Source organism: Ursus americanus, chromosome 1 (genome assembly GCF_024610735.1).
Source record: "Ursus americanus isolate L20-20 chromosome 1, mUrsAme1.1.p, whole genome shotgun sequence".
Lineage (NCBI taxonomy): Eukaryota > Metazoa > Chordata > Mammalia > Carnivora > Ursidae > Ursus > Ursus americanus.
Genome location: NC_142127.1, coordinates 89,399,397 through 89,416,947, shown reverse-complemented (window position 1 = coordinate 89,416,947; position 17,551 = coordinate 89,399,397). Strand labels below are relative to the sequence as shown.

The 17,551-nt window shown below is 52.0% G+C and overlaps 1 protein-coding gene across 2 annotated transcripts in view; it reads right to left on the bottom strand.

Moving 5' to 3' along the window:
* Positions 1–236: 236 nt before the first annotated feature.
* TTLL4 (tubulin tyrosine ligase like 4) overlaps positions 237–17,551 on the bottom strand; it is a 37,263-nt gene continuing 19,948 nt past the window's right edge. Inside the window, exons 2-19 of one of the 2 annotated variants that reach the window (XM_045777545.2) lie at positions 15,396–16,995; positions 14,409–14,518; positions 13,987–14,050; positions 9,510–9,631; positions 8,962–9,072; positions 8,530–8,606; positions 7,624–7,815; positions 7,454–7,536; positions 7,099–7,227; positions 5,623–5,745; positions 5,219–5,317; positions 4,760–4,894; positions 4,200–4,337; positions 2,735–2,837; positions 1,918–2,128; positions 1,704–1,774; positions 1,215–1,300; positions 237–847 (exon numbers count right to left, since the gene is read on the bottom strand). In XM_045777545.2, coding sequence (XP_045633501.2) covers positions 601–847; positions 1,215–1,300; positions 1,704–1,774; positions 1,918–2,128; positions 2,735–2,837; positions 4,200–4,337; positions 4,760–4,894; positions 5,219–5,317; positions 5,623–5,745; positions 7,099–7,227; positions 7,454–7,536; positions 7,624–7,815; positions 8,530–8,606; positions 8,962–9,072; positions 9,510–9,631; positions 13,987–14,050; positions 14,409–14,518; positions 15,396–16,891 — 3,597 coding nt within the window. In that variant the 5' untranslated portion in view covers positions 16,892–16,995 and the 3' untranslated portion in view covers positions 237–600. The remainder of the gene's footprint in view (positions 848–1,214; positions 1,301–1,703; positions 1,775–1,917; positions 2,129–2,734; positions 2,838–4,199; positions 4,338–4,759; positions 4,895–5,218; positions 5,318–5,622; positions 5,746–7,098; positions 7,228–7,453; positions 7,537–7,623; positions 7,816–8,529; positions 8,607–8,961; positions 9,073–9,509; positions 9,632–13,986; positions 14,051–14,408; positions 14,519–15,395; positions 16,996–17,551) is intronic. The other variant, XM_045777544.2, reaches the window with a different exon arrangement.

The following is a 17,551-nucleotide window of genomic DNA, read 5'->3' as shown; positions in this document are numbered from 1 at the left end:
ACCGGCTTTATCGTGTATGGCCTCTCCCTGTCTACTGAGGAAGTCTGAAGGTTTCTCAAAGGGGCTTCTCGGGAGAGGGTGTGGGGTGCGGGGCCTGAGGGTGAGACCTGAGGATGAGGACCTTTGGAGGGACCTCCTCAATTACAGGCAAAGGGCTTCAGGGCATTTTCTCCTCTAGAGCTCTAACTTACTCCCTGTACCAAGGTCTACAACAAACCACACACGGCTCTCTGAAGTTAGAAACCAAACCCTGCTTTATAAGGCTGAGTGGCCATCAGTGGCTTCTCTGTGGAGATATGAGGTACCAGCCAGTGAACCTTCCTCACCTTCTCCCCATTCCCACCACCCTTCCACCCCTCCAGATACCCATCTCTGCAATTCAACCACTTCAAAAAAATACTTTGAGGAAGGGGCTGGGGCTCAGGCTGGCTGGCCAGCCAGCCGGCCGGCCAGTTCCCATGAGGTAGCTAACACCGGTGCTCCTAGGCAGGGGCTAGTGGAGAGAGGCCAGTCATGGGCTCACAGCAGCCAGGAGTGAGTCACCGGTTGACTGGGAGGTGGGGGAAGCAGAGAGTCTCGAAGTCTGCCCAGAGTACTTCATCATAGGTAACATCTGCGTGGAGAGGCTGGGCTCTTTGCTGGTGTCCTCACTGTCCTTGGAAGAACTGGGTTTCCCGGGGAGAGGAGAAAGGCCAGCTTGGGTCTTCCTGGGCTTAGGGATGGTCCCGTCTTCAGAGAGTGATATGCTTCCCTCGGAGAAGCTGTGTTTTCTGAAGGATACAGGTGGGGAAAGAAATGGCTGAGACGCTGCGTAGCTGGGACTTTAGCCGGTGAGCTGCCTTCAGACCTGGACCGGGCATTCACAATATTAGGGGCTACGCACCGTAAGTAGATGGAGATAGAGATAACCATAAAATACATCTTCTTTATCCGAAGGCTGGAGAGCTTGGTGCAAATGTGCACGTGTGAGAGGGGGCCTCAAGGAGCCCACAGGCAGCGGGCAGAGCTGAGGGGCTGTGTGCAGGTAACCCTGCACTCCAGCTCAGCTGTGCCGGGCAGACGGGGAGCCACCAGGCAGAGGAGACGGTGGCCGCATACCCCACCCCCCTCCCCCAAATGGGGAACACTGATCTCATCATCATCTGGGAAGAGAGGAAGAAGAAAACTTCCTGAACTCACACCCAACACCCTTCCCTTGCCCCGACAGCACTCACCCCAGCTTGCCAGTCTCTGATTTGGAGAGAGCACCGAGTGCCACATCACCCTTTGGGATGGTCAGAAGTGATGTTGGGAGAGACCACTAAAAACAAAGGAAGCGGTGAGGCCAAAAGGGCTAGGCAGAAGTCAGGCGTGAGTGTTTAGGGTCCTGGGACTCTCTTCCGGCTCTACGTCTGAGTGATCATGGGGCTCTCCTCTTCCCTACCCTTCAGGCATGGGCCCATCTGGGACAAATTCTCCGTTTCTCCAGATTCAGACAAGAAGCTGAGGCTACAAAGCACTCTTTGACCCTTGAAAGAAAGGTAGCCAGGGAATCCTGGAGGCCATTACTCCCTTGAAAGGGAAGGGTCATGAGACACAGAGAGAGGGCCCCAGGGAGAAGTGAGAGGGTCTGGACCTACGTCCGACCCATGCTGGACTCTTAAGGTGGAGGACTGAGGGTGCTGACTGGAGGTGTCCTCCTTCCCCGCAATGGCGTCACTCACCATTGGAGCAGAATCAGAGATGGCTCCTGTGTGGAACCCTTTGTAGCACCAACTCCGAAGCAGATCTACTCCTAGGAGAAGATTAGCAGGGGTGGGACTTAAGAGGGTGGAATTGACTGGTCAATTCTTCTCATCAGGGAGGCCCATTTCTCTGTCTCCTAGCACGTAATCACTCGCTAAACAGGGCCTCCTGTGGGCAAGGAGGACATATCACCTTTGAGCTTGTTGCCATGGTACTTCTGTTCCCACTGGGTGGTGAGAATGTTGAAATATCGTGGCTGCTCAAAAAAGCGGAGATAGCGAGAGGAGATTCGAGAAGGAAAAATTCGTTCAAATTGACCACGGCGAGAAAACTCATCCTCCATCTCCACCAGAATCCGAACGTCATCTGGCGTCAGGACATCCAGTACAGATGCGTAGAAGTCCTAAGGGACAAGGAATGGAGAGCAAGAGCGTGTGAGAGGAGTAGGAGCTGGAGGCAGAGAATCAAAAAGCTGGGGGACAGTCAACACAGCTCTGCGGTCCTAAGGCTCCAGGACTCCCAAGGGAACACCAAGGCTGACCTCGTCTGTTCCCAAGCCTACTGAGCTTTGCTGTCGGAGAAGAGACTCTTGGGTGAGTCCCTGGAGCACAGAGGTTTTAAGAGGTTTGCTGGATGGAGTCAAGATCAGAATCTAGGGGTGAGATGTGGCAGCCGCCTTCGGTCGACTACTCTCATCTGCTCCAAGAAGACATTGAGCCTCCCTGGGGCTCACTGCATCTCAAGGAAAGCAGCCCAAAGGGTCTACAGCTCTGACAACAGGGGATGGCTAGTATAGCATCTGGCTAAGAGCGGTGGTTGACCACGTGATAAAGGCCATCAACTCTCTCCTGGAACAACGCATATGCCAGCAGGTCCCTGCACACCAAGGGAACCCGGAGCTGGGTCAGGAAACCTTGTCTTAGAGGAAAAACTGCTTGCCTTGGGCTCCCAAATGTTTCACCAGGGAAACTTTCTGTTGGCACTTGGGGGGTGGAGGGTAATCTCCTACCTGATCAGGAATTTTCTGGGTGAGATAATAGGCTTTCTTCATCTTCTGTGCAGTGAAATGCTCCGGGGCCATTCGACATTTACCCCTGGGGGAGCTGGGCAGGCTAACACGGTGGATGGAAGAGAAACAAAGGGTAAGGTCAGCAGCCTCACACCCTGAGAACATGCGGAGACAGCGTCCACCTCAGGACTCTTAGCGTAGCTGGTGGCGGAAGACAACTCCTGGGTGGGGTCCGGGGACTCACTGGGGTACCAAGCTGCAGTGGTTTGTTGGAGGGAGTCACCCCCTTCTCAAGAGAAGACAAAGAAGTTTGGACAGATATTTGGTGCTCGAGTAGATGAGACTGCAATGCACTCTACCTGAGTCGCTTGTCAGAGACCAAGGACCGTGGAATAACTAGAAGAGTATGAGGCACCCGCACTGGCTTGCACTTCAGTGGTAAAAAAAAAGGACCCTGGAGTAATCGCTGCGTATGTCAGTTTAGTGGAACTTGGTGGACCCTCCTCCATACCCAGTTCAGCACTGGCTGTGCGACCCTGGGCACACTACAGGACTCCCTGCCCGGTTTCCTCACCCACGTCACTACGATTACTGCTGACAGACACCAAGATGGCCTCCATAGAGCTCACGGGATGGCAGGTGTCAAGTGACAGCCACAGACAGAGCCACACAGGCATCTACGAGGCATGGTGGGGAAAGCCAGTGTTGTTCCCAGAAAATCAGAATTGGAATCCCAGCTCTACCACTCTGTAGCTGAACAGCCATGGGTGGGCTGCCCAATCCCAGTGACTTCCAGTTTCCTCATCTATAAACTGAGGATACTAATACCAGCCTCACGGGGCTGTGGTGGAGATAAGTTACAGGTTTCTCCTTACACACAGCAGGTCCCAACTAAATATGAGCTCCCGGCCCTCCAGAGTGGTTCCAAGAGGTTTGGGGCCGTGGTGGTGAAAGTCCATGTGGAGCTGGCTTCATGAAGATGCTGCCCTCAGCTAGGCTCTCGTGGGTGGGGGAGGTCCCAACAGGGAGGTCTGACTGAGGGGATTTTCAGGAAGAAGAACCCCATGAGCAGAGGAGGGGACACGACGGAGGGACAGTGAGAAGCCACACGCATTCCAGAGAGGAGAATCGATTCACTGATCCTTCCAACTCTGAGGTTCTAGGAGCGACTGCTTTGTCAGAGCACAGGAGCCAGGAAGAGGAGTAGAGGGAGGGGGCGCCTGGGAAAAGGAGGCCGGGGCCTCAAATGTCCCTGTGAGGAGTTAAAAGCTGATTCTGCAGGCCCTGTGGAGATTCCTGAGCTGGGAGCAACATAACCAGGCATGATTTTAAGGGGCACTGACGTGGGAAGAGGTGTGCAGGAAGACTGGGGGTAGACTGCGCAGCACGGGAGACCAAGCAGGAGGGGGCGCCCACGGGGCTGCTCCTGCTGCCGGCTGAGCCACAGCCAAGCAAGGAGGCTGACCTGGCGCTGGAGCGGCCGGAGCTGCTGGAGCTGGACACGACATCCTCTGCGTTGGGCAGGACAAAGCCCGCCAGGTTCAGAAGGTCACGGATCATCTGGCCTTTGATGCTGATGTCCAGTGGAGAGTTGGAGTGCAGGCTTGGGGGAAAGGGTACAAGGAGTAGTAAAACAGTTTCCGGCTATGCGCCCGAGTCAGTGCCAGCCCCGTTTATACCCTGCCTTCCCGACTCCTGAGCGCCATCATGGGCGACTTCTTGCCCCACAGAGAGTGAGTAACCTCACTCAGGGTGCTTCCTGACTATGACCTTCATTTGCCAGGGGAAAGTAATGAGGTAGGGATCAAGTTGAAAAGAGCAACTTTTAATAACTTCTCCCCATCCTCAAAAGAAATCTTGAGATAATGGCGTAGAATGAGTGAATGAGCAAAAAACAGATCATGAAGGGAAAACACAAATTTTGGTGCAGGAAAGGTCTTCCCAAAGTCAGCAAGACTAGAGTGGAAAGAGGACTGTGAGGATACAGGCAGGGTTGTACTCTGAGTGCCCTGAGAACCCACCTACCTCGGGGAGATGTTGACCTCCAGGACCCAGGGCTTGAGGTTCTCGTCCAGCATGATGTCGAAACCAAAGAGCTCATGGCAGCTGTAGGGCCGTCGCACGTACATCTTCAGCAGGCTGGTCACATAGGGTTCTGACCTGCTCACGGGGAAGACCAAGCAAGCCTTCAGCGCGATTCCCGGGGGGCCCTACCTACAGCTGCCCTGATGGGGGGAGCTGCCTAGAGATGGGAGAACAGACACAACCCAGGAAAAGCAGCCCCCAAGAGATGCCTCTGATCTGGAGCCAGCTTCGGAAGACGAAGTTCAGTGAAAGAGCAGAATTCTATCCGCTCCTTCCTAGTCCCTGTCCTCGGAAACTGACGCACAGCGTGGTCAGTGTCTGGGGCGCAGCCGTGTGGAGGCTCACGAGCAAAGGGGCTCCAGCGGCAGGTCCCACACCCAGGGTGGTAGTGTGACTCACGAGATGATGGTTTTGACAACAACATCCTTTATCTTCTCCCAGATGGCATCACTATTGACTCCCTTCTGGCTTAGGTAGTTCCATAAAGCCTTCAGTGCCCTGCAAGGCAGGGGGGAGAGGGAGGCAGAGTCTGGGGTTATATTCTATGAATGGGTGATGAAGAAAAGAGAAAAGAAAAAGGAGTAAGAGGTCCAAAGGCGTTCTCTCCATGTCTCTTCTTTTGAGGTTTTCAATCAAGAAAGATAGGAGCCTGGATGGAAACAGACCAATTCTGAATTGCCCAGGGTTTACATAACCTTTGAGTTTTACATCAATCTTCCACTGACCAAGCCCCTGAACCTCCCCAAAGCCCAGAACCCTGTGTTCCCCTAGGCCTCCGCCTGACGGGGACGCTGCCTGGGTACCATTTGTGGCCCTGGCAGGCCGTTTCATCCGCATTGGCCTGGTACTCGGCATTCTTTTTATTGACACTGTAGTTGGTCAGGTGCATGAACTTGTTGCCGAGGCTCTTCATGGAAGGGGAGTACCTGGAAGTGAGGAGAAAGGCAGAGGTAAGACAGGGAGACAGCAGGTAGACACAGGTCCAAACATTTCCCCACATCCTGAGGAGGTCGAGGACAAGCAGACAGATCTTTTTCAGACGCACAAGAGCCTGAGAAGTATGGCTGCTGGCAAGGTTTCTAGAATACCACAGCTCCTTTATCATGAGCCACTCAAAAGACTCAGGAAAATAGTATGTTTACTCATTTCTTATAAAGGGAGATGATACAAGATACAGAAGAACAGCCCAGTGCAGGAGAAGCGTGGGACATCTCCTTCATCCCAACTCAGTTCTGCGGGAAGACCCACCTACATTCAGTGCAGGAGAGAACCTTCTTGTTTCCTCTTCCCCAAGTGACAATGCGATTTATAATAAGAAATTTACACGTGTGTCTCTGCCCCTGGTTCCTGGCGCAGAGCTCCTAACGCCCACGTAAATTCCTCAGTGGCAAGAGCACTACGAGCATCTTTTGACTAATAATTGGTCTTTGACCCCAGTTCCCGACACACAGCTCCTGAAACCTGTATAGTTTCCTGGGCGATAGGAGTGTCTCGTGTTCTAATGAGGCGACTTTGGGTGGGTTCCTGGATAGGGTCTGATCACCTGACAGACCAAGCCATGATTAGGAGCTTGGAATTTTCGGCCCTGCCTCCCCTCAAAAGGGAGAAGGGCTAAAAACAGAATTAATGATCAATCATGCCTATGTGATGAAGCCTCCATAAAATCCCAAAAGCACAGGGCGCGTGTTCTGGGTGGGTGAGCCTGTGGGATGTGCTGGGAGAGTGGTGCCCAGAGGCGGCAGGGGAGCGCTGCACAACTTGCCACACATGCTGCCCTGTGCCTTGTCTCTGACACCTCACCCTGTCTCTTCTATGTGGCTGTTAGCCTGTAACCAGACTTTACCATCTCCTTTTACGATAAGCTGCTCTGGCAGACTAATGGAAGCTGAGAAGGGGTCCCAGGAACCTCTGACTTCTAGCTGACCAGTCAGAAGCACAGGGGGCACCCGACTGGCTCGGATCCGCCGGGCGAGGGCGTGACCAGGGTCATACGGGGAGTTAAAATGCAGGACCCGGCTGGTGTTGCAGAGAACTGCTTCCTGTGGGGAAAAGCTCCATGCATTTGGGGACCAGAAGCGTCAGAGGTGAAGTGCTCTCTGTAACAGGAGACGCACAGGAGGAAAGGAAGATTGGGTTTTCCAAACACAGCCCTCCTTCTCCTTTGCCAACAAAACTAGCACAACGCGGTGTTTTTCTGCCTGGCGTCCTCCAGTTTCCCTCACTCTCAGGAAAACAAATCCCCAGAGCTGTCGGGGTGAGGTCTCAGCACGACCACATACTTGCAACTGGCAAAGCGGACGAGTCCATCTGAAAAGAGGTAAATCCGCAGAGGGTCGTAGGAGGTGACGTAAACATAGACTCGCAGATCGAACTTGCTGCCGCTGATGAGGTAGGGTCTGTGTAGATACCTACACAGGGAACGGCCAGCTTTAGGGACGTGGCCGACGAGACAGGGCTCAGCGGGCAGAGCAGCAAAAGCCAGCGAACAGTCCCCAAGGTGAAGACCTTAACACCGCGGGCTGAAGGGGGTCAATGGCTGGGAGGACAAAGGGCAGAAGAACCCTAAAAAAGGGAACCTCCGGGCTGAGGAGATGGGAGGATGAGGGCTGGGATGGGAGCTGGAGGCGGGCTCACCTCTGCACCAGGAGGGGCCTTCGCTTGGGGAGCTGACTCCACTTGTGAATGACCTGGATGCCAATGCCTCGGGCTGACGCTGGCTAGAAGTCAAGTGGCAAGGAGAGGAGATTTGCTGCCCTCGTTCCCACTCTCAGACCACGGCCCGCCGCCCGCCGCCATCCACTCACCGGTTTAACAATCCACTTTTGGCGGCTGCTGCTCTCCCAGGCTTTGCGCAGGAGCTTGGCATCCTGGGGCAGGATGAAGGACTGAGGGAAGAAGCTGAACTCCTTCTTGCCAAAGCGGCTCTGCATGCGAGACAGGTTCCGCCACAGTCGGTCCTTTCGCCCAATCTGGAAGGAACCTGGGAAGTGGTTTAGCTACAGAAGGGACAAAGGGTGAGAGCAGGGAGAGGGCCGAGGTGAGGCCAGGAAGACAGCAAGACTCTCGGGTGTCCTTCCAACCTCCTTAGCGACACTCTGAGCTCCTGATCCATCTGCCCACCGCCATCTGATGGTAAGTACTCTCTCGCCGAGCACTCACCAAAAGATGATTAAAACACAAACAAAACACATCAAAATGGAGTGCCCCCAAGGAGCTGATAGCTCATGAATAGCCAGAAAATAGTGATTAAGCCAGACATGCTATTATTCCCCTTAAGTGCAAAGAAAAAGCTGTTTTAAGTCTTTTATAGTAACAGCCTGTAGGGCGAAGACAGGAAAGTACTCGGCCTTCGCTAAGTCTGGGGGCAAGGGACTCCTTTGTCGCAACATGAGACCAGAGTTCTCTGTGCGTATCCAGCTTGGAGAACCAGAGGCAATGCACAGTAGTCACAGGAGAGACATGATTCACGGAAATAGTGCCATATCCCAAGACACACCAGAGGAGAAAAGTGTCTTTAGGGGGCTGCAGCTGCCCGGAGCTGTATGGCACCCGTGAGGGCCCCGCTGCCCCCCTCCTCCCGCACCACCTCCGCTCCTCTGTGCACGTTCCTGGCTTCTCCGTGGTCATCTCCTTTTTCCCCACGGCCCACACCAACCTCCTCCTGCCTGGCCCGAAGTCCAGGGGAGGGGCTCCCCAGAAAGGACCCCTACCTTCTGATGCTCCCGAATGGATCGGAAACTAGGAGACTTCATGTGGTGACCCCAGCAGCCTAGCCAGTCATCATTTCCTACAGAAGGCACATCAGGGAGTCAGTCCTGCTGGCAGCTCAGTCCTTGGGACAGAGAGGCTCAGAGGCCCCAGAAATACCGCTAGACCTGGGCACAGCTCCCAGACCCAGTTTCCTAAGAGTCGCCATGGAGCTGTCCTACATGAGACTCTAGAGTCAGGAACAGAACGGCTCTCTGTCTTCTAACTCTGAAGACCAGGCTCCGGCCTGGTGAGATTTCAGAGCTGCGTCTTCCTAGGAGGTGGCAACTCCAGGCCAGGGCGCCCGTACAGCAGGACGTATCTCGGGCCCTCCTCCCATCCGGAGCCCACCTGTCAGGGCAGAGGACAGGCTCGCAGTAAGGCTGGTGACTCACTTTTGCTGATTTTGAAGTGGGACCGTCCAATGGTCTGCTTGACAATGTTGGGGGTCACTGTGCTCATCTTCCACCGGAGCAGTTTCCTCTGCTCCCAGGGAAGTTTCTCCACTGGGGAAAGGGGGCGGGAGGTGAAGAAGAGTGGGAGAGTCAGGGTTAGAAGTGGAAAGGTGGCACAGCTGCTCAGCGTTCCCTAGGGAGACATGTCACTAAGGAGTGTTCCAGGCCAGAGTTTCAAAGGCACACCCTTGGTGACAGAAAGGGGGGCCACAGTGGGGTGAGGAACGCGGATAGGAGGGAGGTTGGAAGGGAGAAGAAGCAAGGTTAGAGGACAAGAATGAAGCATGAGATTATGGGGCTGACAAGGGTCAGCTCAGGGACAGACATGGAGAAGTTCCCCGTTATCAGACTGGTGAACCAGGCAAGGAACCGAGCACCAGAAAGGCCATTCTGGAAAGCCCCTTGCACCCTACTGCCACCTCCTCCTAACTTCGCTAGCATCCTTCTCCTGGGGGCACTTCTGGGCTTAGCCACTTGGCCAGGGTTACCTCTCTCATCCCGGGTGCCAAAATAGATGGTAGGGGGCACGTTGGGAAAGAGGCTGTAGATGAGGGCTGGTCGGACAACTTTCTCACTGGAGAGGGGCTTGGTTAGAATCTCCGCACAGCTCCTAGGATGCAAAACAGATGTGTGGTAGAGAAAGGGGAGACCACAGCCCTGAAGTGCTGTGACTGTGTCATTTCTTTCGGGGTGCGGCCTTTCACATTGTGATTCTACAAAGACAAGTAAGTACTCAGTAATTATTTTGCAAGCAGGAATCCATACAGTGCCAGGGCTAACACCGTTACATGTCACCTAAAGACCAGATCTTCCGGTACTTCCTTCCGTGATACAGCTCCAAAATCTCCGGTGACAAGCCACAGGCAGGGGAAGCCCCTGGAAAGAGTGGTTCTGAGAGCAGGTACGCGACACTTGAACAAAGGAGTAAATGAGGAGAGAAAACAATTGATATGGAGAACGAAAAAGAAGGAAGAGCAGAAAAGACCTAGGAAGAAGTATAGAGAGCTTTAAACAGAAAAAGGAAAAAAAGCAACAGAAAGAAAAGAAATAGGGATACTTCTAACTCATTTTATATGTAGGTTAATCTGAAGATATGCGGATGATGAAGGCTCTTCTCCATTCTGGAAATGATCAGGGACACAGGTTTTTATGTAACAGAGAGGTAACACGGGTCAGGGAATCTGGGGCAGTGGGCCACGGGCTCCAACTGTTGCTCCAACAGTGCCTCGGCCAAGGCGATCTCAAGGGATCTCTAAAAACTGAACCCCTCAACTATGTATCGGGAACACGCGGACAGACCCAGACCATGTCTTTAAATAGCATCGGGAAAGGAGAAAATAGATGTGACTCTCTCGACGGAGCTGACATGACCCTCAAAGATTTACCGTATCAGCTTATTCCACCCGCTACTGCGCAGAGCAACGGAAAGAGGCACCAGTACGGACAATACTTCAGTGTTTCAAATCTTCAAGATCTTTAAAGAATGAGACTGGGTCAAGTTAAATACTAATTCTCAGTTAAATAATTCCAATGAATTCAACTCTCAATTCCTCATTTCCCAAATAGTTTATTTCAAAGGCTTTTAATTCACAGAGTTTGCGAATTTAAGATTGCTGAAAATCAAGGAGAAGGAGTTAAGATTTAGAAACAAAGACAAGATAGGAATGTAAAATGGTATAGCCACTCTGGAAAAGTTTTGGCAGTTTCTTAAAAAACTAAACAAGTGGGGCACTTGGGTGGCTGGGTCGGTGGACTAGGTCACAATCTCAGGGTTGTGAGGTCCAGCCCCACACCAGGCTCTGCACTCAGCTCAGAGTCAGCTTGAGATTCTCTCCCCCTCCCTCTCCCCTCTCTGCTCCTCCCCCTGCTAGTGCTCACTCTCTCAATAAATAAATACAATCTAAAAAAAAAAAAAAAAACCCAAAACACTAAAACATGCAACTACCATATGACCCAGCAACTGCACTCCAGGACATTGATCTCAGAGGGATGAAGACTTATGTTCACACAAAAATATGTACAAGAGGGCTGCCTGGTTTGCTCCCTTGGTGGAGCCTGTGACTCTTAATCTCGGGGTCGTGAGTTTGAGCCCCACATTGGGTGTAGAGATTACTTAAAAAAATAAAAAAAATTAAAAAAAATATATGTACATGAGGTTTACAGCAGCTTTATTTGTAACAGCCCAAACTGGAAGTAACGCAAATACCCTTCACCAGGTAAACGTACCGTGGTGCATACATCCACACCACACAACACTACTCAGCAATGCCTGCAACAGCCTGGATAAATCTGCAGCAAATAGGCCGAGTAAAAAAAGCCCATCCCCAAAAGTTACATACGGCAATCATTCTATTTGTATAATATTCTTGAAACGACTAAATTATTATAGAACAGATTAGTGGTCGCCAAGCATTAAGGAGGGGCTGGTCATAGGAGGGAAGCAGGTGTGGCTATTAGGGCAACAGGAGGGATTCCTGCATCGTGGACATATTTGAGCCTTGACTAATGTTAACATCTTGGCTGTACTGCATCGTATTAGTTTTGCCAGATGTCACCACTGGGGGAAACTGAGTAAAGGGTTCAGGGGATCTCCGTATTATTTTTTACAATTGCATGTGAGTCTGCAATTGTCTCAAAATCAAAAGTTTAAGGAAAAAAAGGCAGAAAATGTTTGTTGGCTGCCTCTCGAGAGTACTGGACGGATCATCCTCAGGCGCCTGGCTTCTGGTCTACCAATGTTGGAGACTGTGACCCCACAACAGTTAACTTCTCTGGTCCTCGATATTCATATCTGAAAAAAAGAGGCTGGACTTAATGACCTCCAGCTCTAAAATTAAGTGATTCTTAGAAAAAGACTATGAAACAGGAAAGGCAATAAACTACTGCTAGGTAGAGAAATAGAGACAGCGTTTTCAATGACCTTTCTATAACTGTCAACTTTTCTATAATAAAACACAGAAATCTCTCACAATTTAGGGGCGCCTGGGTAGTGCAGTCGTTAAAGCGTCTGCCTTTGGCTCAGGGCGTGATCCTGGCGATCAGGGATCGAGTCCCACATCAGGCTCTTCCGCTATGAGCCTGCTTCTTCCTCTCCCACTCCCCCTGCTGTGTTCCCTCTCTCGCTGGCTGTCTCTGTCACATAAATAAACAAAATCTTTAAAAAAAAAAAAAAAAAGAAATCTCTCACAATTTGGAAAAAATGATTTTAGCAATCCAAAAGTATTTCTGATTTTAGTCATCCTCACAATGCAAAGTGGTTTGGAATTCATCAACCTCCATTTGGTTGAAAATCCACCTTTTCAGCCTTGTATAGATAAGAAGGTCTGTACATCTTGTAGGGGTTAAATTAATCAACAAACGAATTATGAGCAAACACCTTTTGAGAATTTTATCTTTACGTAAATCAGAAGAGTTAAGTAAAGGGCCGTGCCGCTGTCTCACAGGAGGCCTGAAGACAAAGCTAGAGCGTCACTAAGTGTGGAAAAGGTGAGACTCCAAGTCGATCACATGTTGAACATCCTTCTCTTACGTGGACAGCAGAGGTCCTCAGTCAACATCCAGATGCACCTTTGTTTTTCTGGACGGAGGACAGGTTAGGCTCAAGGTAACAGAACCGAGGCACTCTGAAACTGGTGCAGTCGCCGCCGCCATCACACGCACAGAGCTACAGCTTGCCTTGTCCACACCAACCAAGGCATGGAAGGTCCCCGTGGCTTCATCCAAGGCACAGCAGACCCGGAGAAGAGCAAGCTGCATGCGCGTGCTGCGTATGATAGGTATGGGCTAGCCTTGACACATGTGGCTTTTCACTGAAATTAGGAGAGACATTTTGCAAGAAAAACAAAACAAAGCTCACCAACTGCCAATACTTGTAACTTTGTTTTTCTTTTACATTTTCAGTAGAAGTTATTTTTAAAACGAAAAAACTTTAATGTTTAATACTTTGGGGAGGGGGTTTCTTGATAATATTTAATAGACTAATAATGAGGCAAGGCGGCAAGTGGTGAGGGGAACAAGATTATGTTGGAGTGCTACCTTTCTACCCGAAAGTTGGCATATATGATCCTTTAGCAAGTTCCAAAGATCTTTAGCACAATGACATGCCCTCGTTTACTGTAACTTCCTCACAGTCCTGCATTCCTTCCTCTCCCCTTCCTCTCCATCTCAGTTCTGTAGCATCCTCCAACAACCTGTTTTATAAAAGAAGGGCCTACATAAAGAGACTCACTTTTTGGTTCCCTAGTCAGAGACAGATATCGCTCAGACTCCACCAAGGGCAGTCAATAAAATAATCTAGATTTAATAAAGCTAGAGGGTTTTAAATTCAATTTCTTATTATTAATAGGTTAATGTCCATCTTATTTCCCCTAACAAAACTAACCTCAGAAAGAAGCATTTCACAAAGCTCCAATTAGTGGCATACTCATCTCAGAAACTGCGTCTGATAGTGGGGCACATTTATAATGCAAGGTGGCAATTACCCTCATGTGAATGGCCAAATACTATGTTTCTCCATTAACTGCTTATTAATTTTCTTTTTACTTGAACAATTTCTTGGAAACTAATGACCAAACTGCAGCCTAAGAAACATGGTACTTTTTTAAAGCCCAAATGATAAAATATGCTTCTAGTCCCTTCCACTGGTCCTTGTTTGAAAATTAAAGTCTCAAATGTAAAAATCTGGTAAAAATGAGTAACAGTTAACATTAATGACTTTATAATCTTTTTTTTTTAAAGATTATTTATTTATTTGAGAGAGAGTGCATGAGCAAGCAAGCGGGGCGGGGGGGAGAGGGGGGTGAGGGAAAGACTCTTCAAGCAGACTGCCCGCTGAGCGAGGAGATCATGATCTGAGCTGAAACCAAGAGTTGGACGCTCAACCACTGAGCCACCCAAGAGCCCCTCTCTTTATAATCTTAAAGAGATGGCAAACGAGCCTGTACCAATGATGGACACAACACTCACCGAGAGATCACTGCTACTGACTCGCTGGTGGAGACAGCACTGAATGAGGAGCACTCTGAGTCTCCTGGAGGGGAAAGAGCAGAGAAGTTCCAGCAGGAAAGCCTGCTACACAAACCCACCAAGCCCAGGCAGCTCTTCCTCGGGTATCCTGGCTCAGCCTTCCTGAGGAGCCACGGGCACCACCCTGCAGCCTTGCTCTGCCCTCCGTGAGCTTGTCAGTAGCACAGAGAAAAGACTGGTGGACCGCAGGGCTGGTGAAGCAGTTTCCCAGAAGCCACTGCTGCCCTTAGACCCACGAGGCAAATGATCACTGTAGGTGATAAAGTGAGTCAAGGACCCAGTATACAACTGTTAGCCCCATTCCCTTGCAGGTGGTGACCACTTCCCAGCTGCAGGTAAGAGAGGGTCCCTTACTCACTCACCCTCTTCCTCTTCATTCTCATCATGGCTGCAGCAGTCCTCCAAACCATCTACTAGCTCTTCTTCTAGATCTTCAGCCTCACCCAGGTCTAGCTGGGGGTCTGTGGGTGAACTATAAGAAAGAATCATGCCCCAGCCCAGTCCGTAAGAGAGATCACAACTAGATTCTCATTCCTTCATCACCTCCCAGTGTTTGTCTCTTCCCCACTCACCAACCTGCTGTCTCTTGCCCAGATCTCACAACTCATTTTTCTTGCCCTCAGAGCTTAGGTCTAGCCATAGTTCCTCAATCCTATGGCCCCTGTTGTGCAGGGACACACTCTGTCTCCCATCTTCTCGGAAGTCCCTCATAGCACTTCAGTGCAAAATTCTGCATACAAATCACCATCAACGAATGTCTGATAATTGATTTCAAAAGTCCCTAGACCTCTGAGAAATCAGAGCAAGGCCCTGGTGGACCACGCTTCCAGAGAAGTAACAAGGCACAAGAGAAGGAGCCAAGTTTGTGTATGCCCTAACTCTGAAACGGCTATCAAACAAGGAATGACAGAGAGCCTGATTTGGTTTGGAATTAAGTAGAAAAGTCATAGGCCCCAACATTTGGTATTATTTCTTCCTGGTTGTAAACTATAGCAGGGTCAGCAAACTCTTTCTCTAAAGGATTAGATAGTAAATCTTTTCAGTTTTATGGGCCATTCAGTTTGTTGCAACTACTCAACCCTACCAATTTAACAGGAAAGTAGCCACAGACAGCAGTAAAGGGATGGGCGAGGCTGCGTGTCAATAAAACCTTATTCATAAACGCAGGCAGTGGGTAAGATGTGGCCCACATGCTGGTCCAGTTTGCCAACTTCTGCCCTAAAGTGAAAACCAAAATTCCAGGGCGGCCAAATAATAAAACACCCTTCAGGGATGTAGGGTCAGTGTCACCAAATTACGGTGTATACATTCTGCTGCTCTAAAGGAATCAAAAACTTTCTCGAACTTACCTGATACCCCTAGCAGGGGAGTCCGGCCCCCTGGCTTCCTTCAGCCCCTCCTTCCCAAGCTGGCCCAGATGGATGGAAGACAGGCGGGTGGCCACGTCGGCGACACCAAGGGGCTGAGGGGGAGAAGGCAGAATGGGAGTTTTGTCTTCTCCGGGTGGTGGGGAGTCAATCGCAGATCCACAGGCAGGGCCGTGGCCGAGCGCACTGGCATGTGAGGCAAGGAGGTGAATGCTGATGCGTTTGGTACAGAAGACTGTACTGTCCAACTCCAAGGTGTCCGAGGCGCTAGGGAGGATCGCACTGCTGGCTCCGGCATCCTCCTGAGGGAACTGCTGGCCTGCCACGGGAGGTCTCCACTGCCGGTTCCTGCTGAGGAGATCACACTGCAAGCCGGGGCTCATGAAACAAGACTGTTCAAACTGGCAGCCTTGCCTTGGCTTCTTCTCAAAGCCTCTTGCAGTCAGCTTCCTCACGGCCTCGGTGAACCGAACCTCCTTGGTCAGAGCCTGAGAGACAAAGTCGCCATCCAGGCCGCACGGACGCGGCTCTGCTGTTGCGGCGAAGCTACTCCGGCTGTACTGGGCAGAGGCAACACTGGTGGTCAAAGTGTCCACGGAGCCGGGGGCAGACAGGGCGCTGGGGGCGGGGGCGTCACCCAGGACGGTGCCGCTGCTCCTGGGTACCTTGTGTTCCACAGGCTGCAGTGCACAGTCTCCGGTGCCCCCCGAGTGAGGCCAGGGCACCAGATGGATCTTGGGTGGGGATACTGGCTTCAGGCCCTCCGCGGCCTGCGGTAAAGGCACTTTAGTGCTATTTGGCCGCATGAACGAGTTGTTATTGAGCACGGGCTTGTAGGACGAGGAGGAGGAGGTGAGCGGAGACGGGATCTTCCCTGAGATGGCAGCGGCCAGGCTCTTCCCCGAAGGGTTTTCCCCAGCCGCTCCCAGCGAGAGGTATGGATCTGTGGACGAGGACGCCATGGGCTGGGCCATGGGGGAGACCGTGAAAGAAGGGGCCTTACTGGCAGTGAGTCGGACAGGGAGGCTCTTCGGAGCGAGAGAAAGAGGTCTTCTCTCCGGCAGGCCTGAGCGCGAGCAGAAGGACTCCAGCTGCTGGTAGGGCTTGTGCCTGTAGCTGGCGCGGCGGTACAGCAGCGTGCCGCCCAACGAGTCCGGGAGGGAGTGCAGGTAGCAGCTGCCGTGGCCGGCGAGGACAGCCGAGCGCCCCGAGCCACAGAAAGTGCTGGGGCAAAAGAAATACGCTGGCTGGGGTGGCACACCCAAGAGGCCGGGGCCCAACGCCGCTGACAGGGTCCCCACGTGCCTCCTCTCCAGCTTCCAGATCGGCTTCACCTGCTGATGGGCCTGCGCCCAGCCTTTGCCCTCAGAGGGCTTCTCCGGTGGCCGGGCGGGCACGGTGCCTGAGGGGCCACTCTGCTTGAAGCTGTTTCCCCGGCGGAGGCCAATACTGTAGTGCTCTGTTCCTGCTGAGGCCATGAGGGGCCCCCATCATGGCCACGTGGCCTCGGGGCCCAACTCGGAACAGGTGCCACGCACCTGCACCTCCGGTAGGAGCGGCTGCATCCTCGAAGTCCGTCAGCCTGCAGGGGAGAGAAGCCATCGGGAAGTTACGGTGCCGGGAGGAGGGGCAGGGTGCTACGGTGGTCTTCTGTTAAGCAACAGAGCCCCGCCTCCGTCGCCCCTGGGCAGCCAGCCGGGGCTGTCATTTCGGACCCCGAGAGAAGAACACCAGATCCCTAGAGTGTTTCCAGTGGTCTTCCGGCTGCCCTCACGCAATCAGAGCTGGCTTCATCAAGACCGGGGCTCGACGACTCCACCCAGGAGTCTGCTCCCGTGTTCCCACTCCCGTGTTCCCACTCCCTCGGAGCTCTCTGCTCTCTCTCCAAAGAAAAATAACATCTCTCTGTCTCACCATCCGTGACTTCACCGAGGGGCTTCCTTCTCTCTCCTAACCCCGGTGTGGCTCGGAAAAAGGCAAGTCTGGGGGGTGGGCAGGCAGAGAAACCAGCCAATATCTTCCTCCTCACCAACTAATTCTGAAAGGTTGAGGGTCACTTGAGAAACCTATTTGACATCTACTTGTCCCTGACCAACTCCCAGCGGCCCCTCGTGTGGTCTGCTTTTCACGGCTAAGTG